Source organism: Apus apus, chromosome 1 (assembly GCF_020740795.1).
Source record: "Apus apus isolate bApuApu2 chromosome 1, bApuApu2.pri.cur, whole genome shotgun sequence".
NCBI lineage: Eukaryota > Metazoa > Chordata > Aves > Apodiformes > Apodidae > Apus > Apus apus.
The window spans coordinates 158,875,235-158,890,809 of NC_067282.1; the positions used below are offsets into that span (position 1 = coordinate 158,875,235).

Below are 15,575 nucleotides of genomic sequence, written 5' to 3' on the forward strand. Positions count from 1 at the left end.
GTGACATAAGTATAATTTAACCTAGTTTATCTTCCCAAATTGTCCAAATTATTATCTCGAAGTAACTCAGTTTAAGAAGTATCGCTAATTGAGGAAGCATGTTCTGAGGTTATGAATATTTTGAAGACTGGATAAAAATTTTACTGTAGGGTTTTATTCCTCTCTGATGGGGTGAATCTCTGCTTTTCTTTTAAGTCAGACAAGCCTTCTGCCTTTTGAGTTTTTAATTAATTGTTGTTATGTTACTGACTTGTGGAACTTCTCTAAAATACTGTTTCTTTTATGGGTTAAGATATCTTCTCTAACACACATTAGTATTTGAAGAGTATGGTGTATACAAAAGTGTGAAAGAAAACGGAAAAAAGGAGTATGGAGATGGCCTGCCATGAAGTACAAATACTGGGTTCTTCAATAAAATTTACATAACAGTCTTAGCTAAACTTGGTTCAGAGAGAAAAGACTGATGAGAAGGCTGTTTATAGTTTAACAAACCAAAACAACCCACGCTTCATATAGGAAGGATTCATGCCAGTACAAACTCATAAGCACTTCAAAGATTGCATGAGAAACTGTTCAAAATTGTGTGCTGTAGGCAGTGTTTTAATGTACAATGATTCCTACAAGATATTTAACCTAAGAGTTTATTTTTAAAAAATTGTAGGCTTCTTATATGGTTTTCTTCCTTTGCAACTATGGAATAGGCAATTGGTGCACACTCTAAATCTTTCTTGAGAGTGCACAGAATGCTATCTGAAGTAGTTGTTCACTCTGATGTGTTGCTATTTTGTGCACATGGAGTCTCTTAAAAAATAAGGGTTCAGGAAGATCTGCTTGTATAGGCACACTCACTTTCAAACTGTGTGCCGTTTGCATTTTTTTTTCTGGAAAAGTTATCTTTTTTTGTGAGAATTCATACTTAGTTGCAACTATCTGAATTGATTGTTAGGATGTAAACTTAAAATACTGTGCCAAGAGCAGGTTCTCCAGAAGGTGCACATCAGCTGAGACATTGCTTTAGGTTTTTTGCATGTGTATGAAACTTTCTGTGGACTGGTACTTGCTTATAATAATTATGTCATGTATATTTAAAACAGTATTTATAAAAGTCTATTTGTATACATGTACATTTATACAATTAAATAAGAAGACAGTAAGCATACAAATAGTATTTGAAAACATTTCCTCCAGAATAAGAAGAACCATTATAGTTGCTCTCAAAGATTTGATTAGTTCTATACATAAATGGAAAGTATTGCTTGTGATCCACTTAAGTAGCATAGTCAAAGCAGCAGAAAACCTTGTTCCACTAGAGTTTTGCTTTTCAAAACAATATTATTTATATTAACTTGTGGGACAATATTCCATTTTCTTCCAGGAGGAACAAATGCAAAAAATACTACCTAAACAGGAAACTGTGGTTCTGTTGCCTGATGTTTTCTATTGCCCCGTGAGTGTAAAGAAAGGAAAAGACTTCTGCTTTTTTTAAAAAAAGATATAAATTAGAAAATGCTTTAAAGTTCTGTTGTTGTCATCTTCAGGAGAGTAGAGGCTTAAATTCCCTGTTGAATCTGCAGGGAATTTTTGCACTTACTGCACTGCCATTAAGATGTTTTATCTAGAGTTTATTCAGAGCAGTGTTACTCAGGTATGTAAAGCAGCTTAAAATACCATTACTGCAGCAGTGTTTATGAATAGCAAAGGACCTGTATAATAAGGCATTTGTGTGGTTCCAGTTTTAGCTATCCTTATCTTGTATAATTAAATAAGGTTTTGTTAACAAAAGTATTTTAAACTTAAAAAAAATAAATTAGGCTTTAAAATAAAACCTTTTGTCTGTCTTTATTTCTTCTCTGTGCTTGTCTTTATTATTTTTTTTCTTCTTTTTTCTTTTTCTTTCATTATATGCAGATGAAGTATAGCTGATTTTTTTGACTTTTGGTGGCCTAGGCTCCTTGCAGTTCTATGCCTTTGGGCTTATTTGTGGTATCAACGTACAAATATAAGCCTTGAATATCAGGTTTGGAATAAAAGAATGTGTATGTGTAATGTGGCAAACAGTGAAAATTTGCTTTTGTGTATAGGTAAATTTAAAAAATGTTAAGTTGCCTTGTCAAGATATGCACTAGTTAGGTTAAAATAAAAATAATAAAAAAAAAGCTCTTCAAAGTGGAGACGCTTTCCTGAAGTGTAAGGGCAGGGGTGTGGAAGAGAAGAGAGGAAGGAGAGATCCTGTGGTGTTCAGTACATTTCCAAGTTCAAATATGGTGTTTTGTTTTCTGCTGACACCTGGAAGGAGGACTGCCAGGTATTGCACTTAATGGACAAACAAAGCTTAGAGCCTCTGATATCTAAAATTTAGAGAGATGGGAGTAATATCAGGTATGTGCACAGTCTTAAAGAGAGATCAAAGAAAGCCACAGCTGTAAGCCTTCCAGTCGTTCTCATAATAGTGAAAAATCATGGCTAAGCTGCTTAACAGCCTGTGGCTGTTAGTCACGTAATGTAATGAAGCAGATTGTATCTTTTGATTAGGCCTTCACATCAAAAAATGAACTAAAAGTCCTGTGTATAGGCAGAACTGCTGATGTAACAGAAATGTATTTTTGAGATTTTACTTTATCAGCTCAGTGTTGAGAGAAAAGGAGGAAAAAAAGAAACAGCCAGCGGGCTCCTTGAAGTAAGTGACTCAGTTCATGTACAGGACAAAATGTGATTGTTTATGTGCTCAGGATGTGCTGCTGCGGCATTAACGCAAACGAAAAGATCTTATGCGTGATGGAGCTATTGTTCTCTTGTTTATAAATGCAACTTTTGCAATGGTTAAAACAAACAAAAGACCCAAGACAAACAAACAAGAGACCCATGTATTTTGCTTATGATGGCTAGTCTATCTGGGTTTAGAGTCTTTTATCTCTTAATGGTAGTACTTCCAAAATTCCCTGCTATTGGAAAGTCTTAATGCTCCTGTTACAAAATAGATTTTATGTATTGTCAGCTTGAAGCATAAGAAGTCATTAATTAAACTTTTTGAAGTCGGCGTTGGATTGTGGGTTTGATTTCTGTAGATCTGTAAATCACATAGTTTAAGTATTCTTAACATTGTTTGGTTAGATGTGGGAGTTCACAGAATCACACAGAATCAGAGAATAGTAGGGGTTGGAAGGAACCTCTGGAGATCATCTAGTCCAGCCATCCTCCTGAAGCTTGATCCCCTAGACCAGATTACACAGGAACACTTCCAAGTAGGGTTTAAATGTCTCCAAGGGTGGAGACTCCACAGCCTCCCTGGGCAGCCTCTCCCAGTGCTCTGTTACCCTCAGAGTAAAAAAGTATTTTCTTATATTTAGGCTATACCTCCTTTTTACCAGTTCATGCCACTTGTTCTGTCACTGGACACCACTGAGAATAGTCTGGACCATCCTCCTGACACCCACCTTTTAGATATTTATAAGCATTAATGAGATCCCCCCTTTTCTCTAAGCTGAAAGAAACTTCGTAATATTCCCTGGAAGTCTCTTGTATGATTGTAGAGTTCCAGGAGCTGAGATTTCAGGAAATGCTTAAACAATCTGAGTAGCAATGAAGTTGGGTTGAATGTGAAAAAGAGAGAACCAGGTGGAGGGAGTAGGTGACCTGTTGTAGCTTTATCAACATGGAATGGATTATTTGTGATGTTAAGTTAGGCAATGGGGTAATGTGAAGGAAAGCACACTCTAAATCACAAGTGGTGGGAAATCAGAAGCATGTGCTGTAACACTGAGAAGTGGTTAGTCATGGCAAGGATGTGGCTGGCTTTTTATCACATTCTCATTCATAGAAAAGGAGTAAATGTTGAAAATGTAAAGCAGCTGGCTTTTCACAGAGTATTTCACAGTATTCTGGAAAATTTATTCTTGCCACCAGTTTGAATATCTTTGGAAAAAGAAAGCCTTGTATGGGAGAGGAAGAAAATCCCTAAGAGCTCGGGTGAAGAAAGCACGTACTAGAAATGCTAAAACTGAGTTGAAGAATTAGTCTATTAGAAGAGATACAGAAGGTCTTACATTGTTCTTCAAAAAATATTCCACCCCAGCTTGATTCATAGTGGCTGGATTTGTGGGGATTTGTCAGGTGAAAGGTACTCTCCTTCAGTGGGAATGGGAGTGCAGGCTTCTCATAAGCACTTCCTAATGGAACCACCCATGTAGCACCTGGGGCTCAGGGCCTCCCAAGCACTTCCTTATATTGCTGTAGAAATCTGAGAGAGAAGGAGAATACACATAAAAGTGACATTGATTTTTAAAAAGTTGAGAGAGTATTTTAATGACTCGTTCTTAATGGTGCTGCTTTAACAGTTGGACTGATTTGAAGCTAAATAGTCAACTGTGGGGTGTGGAGCTTACCTCTTGCCTGCTTAAGAAATTTAAACATAATAAATCTGAGTATTAGTTCATGCTGTATTGTTTTCCCTAGTAAGGACAGTGTTTGTTTTTTAGGTTTGTTTGTTTGTTATTGGTTTTTTTACATGCCTGTTGGACAGTAAATGGAAAGTAGCTTATTTACTTTTATAAAGGCCTGTTGAAGTTTGCAGTGTCTAGGCACAAAAGTTGTTTGTAATGGAACTGGTGTAATGAAACCTGTCAGTTTTATGCTGAGGAACAACCTGGAACAGGACTGAGTGCAAGTTGTGACACAGGAGACTTGTTGGGTTTGAAGGAGCTGACCTTAGCAATGAAGCAGAAAACTGCCTCTTCCCCCTATTGTTCTCTTCTCCCGTTGTTGGTTTAATCTGAAATAGCACCATATCTAAAGACTTATTTACACACAAGCAATGATCTAGCTGATTTGGCCTTAGTTCAGTCCTTTAATTAGAAATTAGATAAAAGGTTACTTCTGGAATACTCCTAGTTTGAACTAAGCATGTCCATAGGATTTGAGGTAAAACAACATTGGTGTGAACTTGGCAGTTGGGGTCACAGGTTATATACATGGCTTTTTGGCATTGTCCAAGTTAGACCAAGAGAGAAGAAGCTGTCTTTCTAGTAACACCAGAACTTATGTGTATGCTTTCTTTGGCATTGCTTTTTACAGAGTTTGTGGTTTGTTTTGGGGGTTTTTTTGTGTTGTTTTTTTTTTAAAAAGCATTTTAAACTTTTTTTCTGAAACTAAAATTACCAGCACATTTACCTCTATTTTGGGGTGCCTGTGTTTGCAGTCTCAATTCTGTAGTGCTGATAAAAAGGGTTACAATGGAGGGAAAGATAAGTGGTCAAGATGACACTGGGAAAGGAGTGGGTTCTATATCTGAGGTCGTGCCTGGTATACTTAGCTGCTTAGTCTTTATCTGAGGTCCTGTCTAAGTTGCTTAGTGTAACAACTGGGTTTTTATGATTACCAGACCATGTTGGCATAATCAGGAAAATTTTCAAAACTAAGCAAAGCTCCATGGGCTGATCTACCTCTGTGTAATGTTTTGCTTATTAAATGGCCTTGAAGCTCCCTGGCCTTTGAATATTGAAGTGCAGATGCCTTCCAAAAGGTATCTGGGATTATTTTTTACTACCCCCCATAATAAACTCATGATGTGTGCTCGTGAGGTGCCTTGCAGCTTTAATGTTTGTCTTTCTGATAGGTGATAGAGGATCTGTTGATGGCAAAAGCACAACCTTTTATGTTATTTGACTTTATCAGCATTTGCCAGGTGGTCTCAGACAAATCACTTTCACAGATAAAAAGCAGGAGAGTTTGCTGTCTCCCTCCATTCCTATATTGTCAACCATCTTCATGATCATTAGTGTGATGTTCTGAGTGTAGGTACTTCTAGATTTACTATTAAGTAGCTCTTTAAAACAACATGGGCAGAAGGTGTTCTACTGTAACATACTGTACAGCAATTTTGGGGGCTGATTTTTATATAACTTGAAACTTTTATGATAATTAAGCACTGGTTTAGGCCTTCCATGAAGGACTCTTCTGTACATTTTAGAAGGAGCAGTAAATTTGAAAGAGATGGTAAAACTCTCTCCCCTGACACTTTCTGCTTTGGAATATACTGAAAAGTAAAAAAACCTCCTCTGCATGCTTTTTTAACCCATTTACCCTGTGCTTCTGGTATATGCATACAAAAAGATAATTACTCTTCATTATTTTTGTTACCTTAGTGCTTAATCCTATCTTGTATGTTCCTTATTGGCTTCTTTTTCTAAGCAATAATCAGATACTCCTCTAAAAGTCTTGCAACTTAAATTAATGACTCAAATTGTTATCAGAAGCTTTTGTTTAGCTTGCACAGCTATGACTGGTGATGGTAATGAGGCCGTTTGGGAAAAGAAAAAGAAAACCCAACCACCTTTAAACTGAGTCTATGAGTGAGTAGATCACTTTGTGTCTTTATGGTTTGCTACTGTTAGCAAGGCAACCCAGAGATCTGTGTTTTCTGGAGCCTGATGCATTCATGCAGTCAGGGACTGTCTTGCAATGCTTTTTCTCTGTGCTTCTTTCAGCCACTTCTTAAAAGAGTAAGAAATAAACAGCAAAACTCAGTTTGACACCTAAACATAGATGGCTGAGCTCTCGCTCATCAGTGGAGAGCTATGGACAGTCAGTGGAAAAGAGGGAAGTGATTCATCTGAGCAGCCCTGAGATGGTGCTTGAGGGTGGGCTGCATGCACTTTATGCTCTATTAACTATGGATTTCTTTTTCCCAAATGGATATCCCCCCCTGCTGCCCCAGGATCTTTGCAGAAGAAATAACATTCTACATCTGCTTTGCGTTTTGCGACCAGAGGGTGTAATGGCCAATCTACATAGGCTGTTAAGCATGATGTTCTTGCCCATTCAGCAGTTCCTGTCCATATGGAACCCATTTCCAGTAGTGTTTCCTGTGGCATTAGGGCACATGGGTCCTTTTGTGCTCTGAGCTCATTGTTAGCATGACCTGCAAATCTGAGGTTTGGGTTTCTTTTGCAGATGCAGAAGTGAGAAAACATGTGGATCATTATGATGGCAATAAAATCCCTATCCTTGCTTCTGTGATTGGGTTTTCAAAGCACTACTGTGCTCTGAATGCTTCTTTGTGAATAGCAAGCTGCCTTTACCCAGCTCTCCATTTAAGATTGAAAGTATACCTGCCATTTCATACATAAAGAAGGGTTCATATAGTGCAGCTGTGTTCATTGCACCAAACAGTTATTCTCCTTTCAAAGCTCTGGTCTTTGCCCTGGGGTGGGCCTGGTCATGCAGCTGGGCATCTGCTTAGCCCGTTGGAAAAAGAAGAGCTGGGGTAGAATGAAATTGCTTTACCTCTGAGAGGTGCCTGTCTTGTAATCTGTGGTGTCTCACTCTGATGCAGGCAAGGAGCCTGAATTGTTGCACTCGTAAATCACTGTTCTTAAAAGCTAGTCTCTGAGCTGCACAAACATTACAATTAGTTCTCAACTGGGTGTATCAAAGTGCATATGTAAACTGTTCCATAAAATGCAGTGGTCTCTCTAAGCCTCAGATTTCTTCTTTCAAGCTAACATCAGCTATGACTATCACAGTAAACAAGTTGGGTTTTCCCTGTTTTTTTTGCAGAAGGCAGAGTCTGGACCTGTCTCTGTTATTTCCTCAGACTCTGAGATGGAGCATTGCCTTTCTTGTGTTACTGCTTGTTTTGGGACTGCCTCCTCTCATCCATTGCTAATCCCCAGCTCTCAATTAATTAATCATGATAGGAGAGTTGTATGATTGTTCCATTCTTTTTTCTTAAAGTGCTTCTCAATTCCAAAATTTTATCTGCTCCCAGATAGGTTCTTTTGGCTACTGGGGCCACTACTATATGTATATTTTTAGCTTTACTTTGTTTTCTTTTAGCAACTGCAGTGAAAAATTTCAAAAACCAAATAAATCTCTCAAAAATTTCTTTATTATTAACAGCTTGGTGCCCTTGTCAAGTGCTGGTGACCTGAGAGTCTCAGAATAATGACATGGATGGCATTCGTCATCTCTTCCTGTAGCATAGCTGGAAGAGCACTCATGTAGTCTGAGGGGGATGTGTGTTCAGTCTCCTGTGTGGGAGGATTTCAGCCCACATCACAGGAGAATGCACCAGTCCCTGTGGGGATGAGGTAGCATCCCAGACTCCTGCTGACAGTTGTCTTCTCAGTGTAATGAACGGGGCATTTGATACAGCAGGAACTGCAAGGCATGTTTACAGTGTGTCAGGAAGCCACACAGAGGGTAATTCTGATCTCAAGACAAGACTGTTGCAGCAAGAAGGTTGTGGTATGAGATTTAAAATAGGATTTCAGGTTTGACCTCTGGTGTCTTGGGGTAGCATTAGTGTTGAGCTGTAAAGTGATCGAAAATAGATCTTTGCCAAACTACCTCATCAAGACAGAAGACAAGTGATAGGCCACTTGTCTAGAGATACCTGGATCCTCCAGTGTCTGCTTGTATCTGATTTTAAATCAAAACCACCACCACCAAAAAAACCAAAAAAGAACAAAGCAAAAAAATCAAACCACCTCCCCTGCAAACCACACAAAAACAACCAATTAACCAAAAAAAATCCAGCAAACAAACAAAAGCACAAATCCCAAAAAAACCCTGCACTGCCAACAAAAAGGTATATTGCATCAAGAGAAGATTTCAGTAGCCTCTGCTGGTTAACCCAACCTTGCATCACGATGACAAGAGGGCAGCTGCCATTTTGGCCAAATACAATCAGACAGAGGAATGTGTTGGATATGACTCTTCTGTATCCTTGGTGAGCTCTCAATCCACGAAGCTAAAAAACTACTTCTGGTAGTGTTTTGGGAATTTGTGTCTAATATCTTGTCTAAACATCACAATTTAAACTGACCCCACGATTAGTTTTATGCTTTTTGCTACATGTTAATTGATTTCCTCAACTCCAAAAGCAATGCAGCCTTCAGCAGATTAATTCCCTTGATGCTGTTGTTCTTTTTATCTCTATTGATATTGTGACCTTGAAGTTCCAGGAAGACACGCAGTGCATGGTGATGATAGACCTTGCTGACTGCTAGAGACTCCAGTGAGGGAAAGGACATAAGGAGAAGGGATCTGGTTTGGGCTTGTATCCAGTTATTACAATATATTTTTAAACTATTTTGTGCTAAGGAAGTAAACACTTAAGGCTGTGTAAAGGTTAGCGATAGACCCACCCATTCTTGGAAGTATGTACAGCTTGTACTGAGTGACATCAGTGATGGATCTGTCTTGTGTGTATATACAGTTTGATTATTTATTACAGTATAATTTTGTGCCAAAGCTTAGTCAAAAATGTCTGAGGTTGTTTCAGGAAAGTATTGTTTTATACTGAGCTTTTCTTTTTGGTGAATTTGTTCCAGACCCAGTAAATTCATTTAAAGAAATATTTGCAATATGGGGTACAAATCTGGTATCTTAAGCTTTTTAAACTATTTGCCTTGATTGCTTTTCTTTGTTCTGTGAGCCTTTGGAAAGAGAAAAGTATCCTATGTCAAGTTATTTTTACTTATATGAAATACATATTTTAACTACCACAACAGTACCATGAGTCTTGCCACTTTAAAAAGTGATCTGTAAAAGCTATTTTTTTCTATTAGATATGTTTCTAAGACATGTTCAATTTAAAAAAAAAAAAAAAAGAAAAAAAGAAGCTAGTTTTGACACTTGGGATTTTTGTCACTCGTTAAATTAGGAATCACTGAGTATACAGTGCCATCCATATGTGTCATGTGCAAATACTAAAATGACGTCTCATAAATTGGATTTTCTGTGAAGCACACAGGACTGATGACATTAAATAATGTACATTTTTAAATGTATTTATAAAAGTTACTTGCACCTCTTTTTAATACTTAAGCATATGGCTCAATATAATTTATTTTTAACAAAAGGGCAAACTGCAGAACTGTTAGGCCACAGCACTGGTTTAATCCTTGGAAGAGAGTCTTAAAGGTCACCATTAACCAATGCTCTCCAGAAATGTCAACTCCAGAGCTCTTCATTTTGCATTTTTCAAGTGTCCGTTTTTCTTAGCAGTTGGTGAATGTGAACTTTTTATGTTACCATGTTCATCATGGAAGCACCTGAGAAGGGTCTGGTAGGAAATGGGGCCCACAGTGCAAAAGAGGTGTTGGAATCATTAGCTCATCTGAAGTGCATCTATACCAATGCATGCAGTATGAGCAACAAATGGGGAGCTTGAAGCCATGATGCACCAGGAAAACTATGACATAGTGGTTATCACAGAAGTGTGGTGGGATGCATCACACGACTGGAGTGCCACAATCGATGGCTACAAGCTCTTCAGGAGGGGTAGAAAGGGAAGGAGAGGGGGTGGAGTGGCCCTGTATGTTACAGAATGCTATGAGAGCTTGGAAATCAAGTATAGTCATGATGAGGTTGGGAGTGTTTGGATTAGGTTAAGGGCCAGTTGCTGCTGGTCTCTTTTCACAGGTAATTAGCAACAGAACAAGAGGAAATGGCTTCAAGCTGCAACAGGGGAGGTTTAGGCTGGACATTAGGAAAAATTTTTTTCACAGAAGGAGTGGTTAGACACTGGAATAGACTGCCCAGGGAGGTGGTTGATTCTAGTGTGCACCCTGAGTAGTGCAATAGCAGAAGACTGTAATCTTCTCGGTAATAAAAGGATAAAAATATAAAATAAGAGTAGATAGGATCTTGTCTCTGAAATGGTCAGATACAGCTCCAGTTTTATGGCTGTGTTATTACCTCCTGTGTGTTTGCAACCCATCATCATAGAAACAGGATGAGACTAATTCTCCTGATTAACCTGTGCATGATGCATGTCATCAAGAGTAGGACACTGTGGTTTCTAAGCCTGTATTTTAAGGGAATACAGCAATACTGGAGAGCATTTCCAGGAGGGCCACCGAAACTGAACAAGGATGAGAAAACAAGCATTACAGCAATGTGTAATGATGGTTTTATGTTTTTAATCAAGGAAAAGATTGAATGGTAATCACTGGACGTGTATGCATGCATAGGTCTTTCTGCAAGGCTTCAAATACTATAGACAATAACAAATACTGTAGTTGGAAATAAAACTTTTAACATAGGTTGTCAGGCATTTTGAAGCCAAGAGTAGTTGAACATCTTTAAAATGCATCTTTAGAAGATACTTTAATATAGCTTCTGCCTTGTCTCTGCAATGATCTTGCCTGAGCAGTTTTATTAGTTCTCTCTGGTCTTAAAGCTCTGAAAACCCATTATGGCTAGAGCGTTTGTTAAGCAGTCTTTGTAGATACGATGTTGGGGCAGCTTTAATTAAATGTAGCTTCTTTGCCATAGAGGCTAGCATGAGATGTTAAAAGGGATGAAGCAATTTTAAACAAGTCATTTTTGTCTCATGCCTTCATGGCTTTAAAGCCTCTATGGCTTTAAATTTATATGAGGAAATTTCTATTTTGCTACTATAAGCTACTCTATATTGTGTACTTGTTGTAAGTGCATGTGGAAAAGAAAACTGAAAGTTGGATTTAAGAAGGTAGAATTCAAATTCCATTTATCTCTTTTTCTTTCTCCTCAGGTGGACAGACATGACATGAATACCCTGAGTTTACCGCTTAGCATTCGCCGTGGAGGCTCTGACACCAACCTGAACTTTGATGTACCAGATGGCATCCTGGAGTTTCACAAAGTCAAACTCAGTGCAGATAGCTTGAAACAGAAAATCCTCAAGGTTACAGAACAAATCAAAGTTGAACAAACAGCTCGTGACGGAAATGTCGCTGAGTATTTGAAACTGGTAAACAGTGCAGACAAGCAACAAGCTGGACGCATTAAACAAGTCTTTGAGAAAAAGAACCAGAAATCTGCCCACTCCATTGCTCAGCTACAGAAGAAATTGGAACAGTATCACAAAAAGCTCAAGGATATTGAGCAAAACGGATCTTCCAAAAGTACTAAGGAAACCTCCAAAGATAATTTGAAAGATATTCAGCATGGAAAGTCTCGAACCTCTGGGCATGGAGCAGAGAGCAGCAAGTCGGGTGTGCCAGGTGTATCCTTGACACCACCTGTCTTTGTTTTCAGCAAGTCTAGAGAATTTGCAAACCTGATCCGAAACAAATTCGGTAGTGCAGACAACATTGCTCATCTCAAGAACACCTTGGATGAATTTCAGCCAGAAACGAGTTCAAGAACGTATGGGGGCAGTGCCACCATTGTTGCCAAACCAAAATATGTTAGTGATGATGAATGCTCCAGTGGGACTTCTGGCTCAGCAGATAGTAATGGGAATACGTCCTTTGGTCCTGCTGTTGCAAGTACCCTGGACAGCCAGGGAAAGCTTTCCGTGATTTTGGAGGAACTAAGGGAAATCAAGGAGACACAGTCCCAGTTAGCTGACGATATTGAGAATTTAAAAGCACAATTTAAAAGAGACTATGGCTTTATTTCTCAGATGTTACAAGAGGAAAGATATAGGTATTTTTTTGTTTTTAAACTGTTCTCTTGAAATGACTTTTGAATGGGTATAGAAGCTGTTTGGAGAGTATAAATGTGGGTGTGTGCTTGTGTGTGTGATACTTCAGAAGCAAGAGGAAAAAAATAATTCCAAACAATATCTGGTACCAAAATGTTCCACTCCTTCCAATAAGTGAAAATACATACAGAATATTAATATTTCCTGTGAAATTATGTGGTAGTTTTTTGCCTTTGTTGAAGCCTTGTCATAAAATTCCCTTATCTGACATCTTACTGGCATATTGTATTATGTGAATGCTGCATATAGGAAATGCCAATGGTTTTGTTACTGGTGGAAGAATCCTGATCTGTTGTGACTTGAAAATGCTAATCAGTCTATGATGTTTCAGAGCTGAATTACAGCTGATAAATATACCCTTTAGTCCTGAGTACCTTCTCCATATACTTCTCAGGCACATTGCTGTCCTGTGGAGGCAATGTCACTTTTTACCCTGGTGTGGCACACAGCTGTGAAATGTAATTTTAATGCTGTAGTACAACTTCCTCTTGCATTTATTACTTAGCAATTAATTCCTTTATGGTCCACTGTGGGAAGTGAGATATGTTCTACAGAGGGCTCGCACCTGCTGTACCTATATTCTATTTGTCATCTCCCTTGTTGATTGCTGGAGTCTTTACTACACTAATGGGCAAAACACTCAGTATGAATCGCAATATTGATGTTTCCTTTGTTTGCACTTCTTGAAATACAAGGGAAAGCTGCATATCGACTGGTAACATGGGAAGGAAAGAACAGAGCAAATAGCCTTCTGCACTCAGGACTTGGTTTCAGGAGAAGGCAGAGCAGCCTTTTCTGACAGCTTGCTGCCAGTAACATCTCAGATCTCCTCCACCATTTCCACAGTCAACTTTTCCTTCCTCATTTTTGTGCCGACTGCAGTGTTTGCCTGTTGGTGTGTTAAACCGAGTTATAAATTCACACACACACACATTTAGTTTGTGATAGTTTGCCATGCAGAGACATGCCAGAACAGGCTGTACATGAATGGCAGGACTCAAGCTCCTGGGAACATATTTTTCCTTGCACTACTGGCGAGATGTTAGCTGGCTCAAGCTTACTTATGAAACCGTATCCTCTTGTCTAAATGAGAAGTGAGAAACAGAAAAATATGAGTTGCGCACTCTTAGCCACTGAAAGTTCGTATCATTTGCCAATGATGTACAAATATTTGCTTTTTAACATTGACTGCCAGCAAGGAGTACTCAAAAAAAGGCTTTCAGTTCAATGAATAAGTGCTTATAGAGAGTTTCCAAAGATTTTGCTGATCTCTCTGTGTTCTGTAATGCCAGCCAGTTGAATCCATAGTACACTGTGAAGTTACCTTTTAAAATGTGTAATTGTTTTTATGATTTAGCATTGCTTGAATAGATTGCACTAAATTTAGACCTTTTTTCCCGATAAGATACGAAAGATTGGAAGACCAGTTAAATGACCTCACTGATCTTCATCAACATGAGACAACAAACTTGAAACAAGAGCTAGCCAGCATAGAGGAGAAAGTGGCATATCAGGCATATGAGCGATCACGCGATGTTCAGGTACTTACGGGCTTTTTTTACCTTTGTCATAAATGTCTAATATTTTGTAGAATTCTTGTACTGTAAAACACTTGCATCTTTCTACATTTTTGTATATAAGAAGTCTGGGGAAAGGTTTAAGCCCATGCTTTGTTTTAAGATGAAAGCTCAGGATGTTTAAATCAGTGACAGTATCCAGTTGTTTCAATGTATTCAGAATTTTATCTGCTGCAATTGATGATACAGCCTAGGCAGACTTGTGCATGAAGAATGGCCTATTTTAATACCTTGCACCAGAGGAGGAAGGAATTGAGCCTCCTTGTATTGTGTAAATTGCCACTTTTGACAATGTCCTAACACAAACCTCTTGTCTCAGGTTTTCAACAATATGTAGGCATATCACTGGCAAGGTTTATTGTAGATTTGCCAGTAATAACGTAAGAGTTTTAACCCATGGTCACAATGGTCCCTATAATCAAAGCTGTAGGGTGTGTTCACCTTAGTGATCAGTTGTAGTCATGTCTGGCTTCACTCAAAAGCCAGTAATAATTTCTACAAGTTTGTCCTGACAGCATGTAGTTACATGAGTATTTGTATACAATGTAAGCATTTATATAATGCATAATATTTCTGCTTAAAGTCTAAGTAAGTGGTGAAAAATGGTGAAAACACTGTTTTGCCTTACCTGGGTTTAAATTAATTAACTGGGAAATGCTCAGACTGTCTTCGTTGGGGCTCAGATGGTAAAAAACCAAACAAGCCCTGCTCTGTACACCCCTGTGTCACATTTCTAAACGTAGAGAGCACAAGCAGCAGGACGACCACCCTTTTTCCTGATTGGTGTGAGAGCTGGGAACATCTGGGGAACAGTGTGGGAAAGGGATGATACTGAATCTAAAGCATACCATAGGTTCATTTGTAGGTTTAAAGAAGAGAGGTCCCTCATGCAGGGCTCCTTCCCATGAAGGCATCTTGAGGATGTAAAAACTGAATGAGACGCAAGTTCTCCAGCAGTAGAGCTGTGAGATGTTCACTAACTCATCAGCAGAACTAAAAGTTCTAAAACTAATAGAACATCAGATCTAAAACTAATGGAAGTGCTACACTGATACAGCTTTGTTTCTTTTCTCCCTGTACAGTTGGCTCTGTTTAAACGTGTCTCTTTGAGGGGTTGACAGATAAGCTAAAATAGAGTAAAAGCATTTAAGTTGCGTGGGTATTTTAAGTAACAACCTAAGTTTGCAGTGCTTTGTCCCTAAGGGATTCGTAGATTGTGTTTAGAACACTTGCTCAGCATCTCAACGCAGAACTGCAAGCGTCAGACTTTTACAGCAGGACTTTCTCTAAAGCAGCACAAGGTGATTTCAGAAGAACTTACAGTCAGTGTGGAAGAAAGACCAGGAAAAAGTTCTTCCGTGTGTAGTAAAGAGCATGCATGAACCCCAGGGGACTTTGTACCATCTGTTAAGAACCGTCTTTGATATCATTACTAACAGCACAGTGAAAGGGAGCAGCCTTTCCTTAGGTGCTGTGCCACATGCTTTGTGCTGACTTTACTTCCTGGCTGGTCACAAGGTAAG

General features: G+C 38.7%; 1 protein-coding gene across 3 annotated transcripts in view; it reads left to right on the top strand.

Annotated features, from left to right (window-relative positions):
* Positions 1 to 15,575, top strand: part of TMCC3 (transmembrane and coiled-coil domain family 3) — a 110,080-nt gene that overhangs the window by 91,221 nt on the left and 3,284 nt on the right. For all 3 annotated transcript variants that reach the window (XM_051611953.1, XM_051611945.1, XM_051611937.1), the window contains 2 exons: positions 11,519 to 12,417; positions 13,881 to 14,016. In XM_051611953.1, coding sequence (XP_051467913.1) covers positions 11,534 to 12,417; positions 13,881 to 14,016 — 1,020 coding nt within the window. In that variant the 5' untranslated portion in view covers positions 11,519 to 11,533. The remainder of the gene's footprint in view (positions 1 to 11,518; positions 12,418 to 13,880; positions 14,017 to 15,575) is intronic.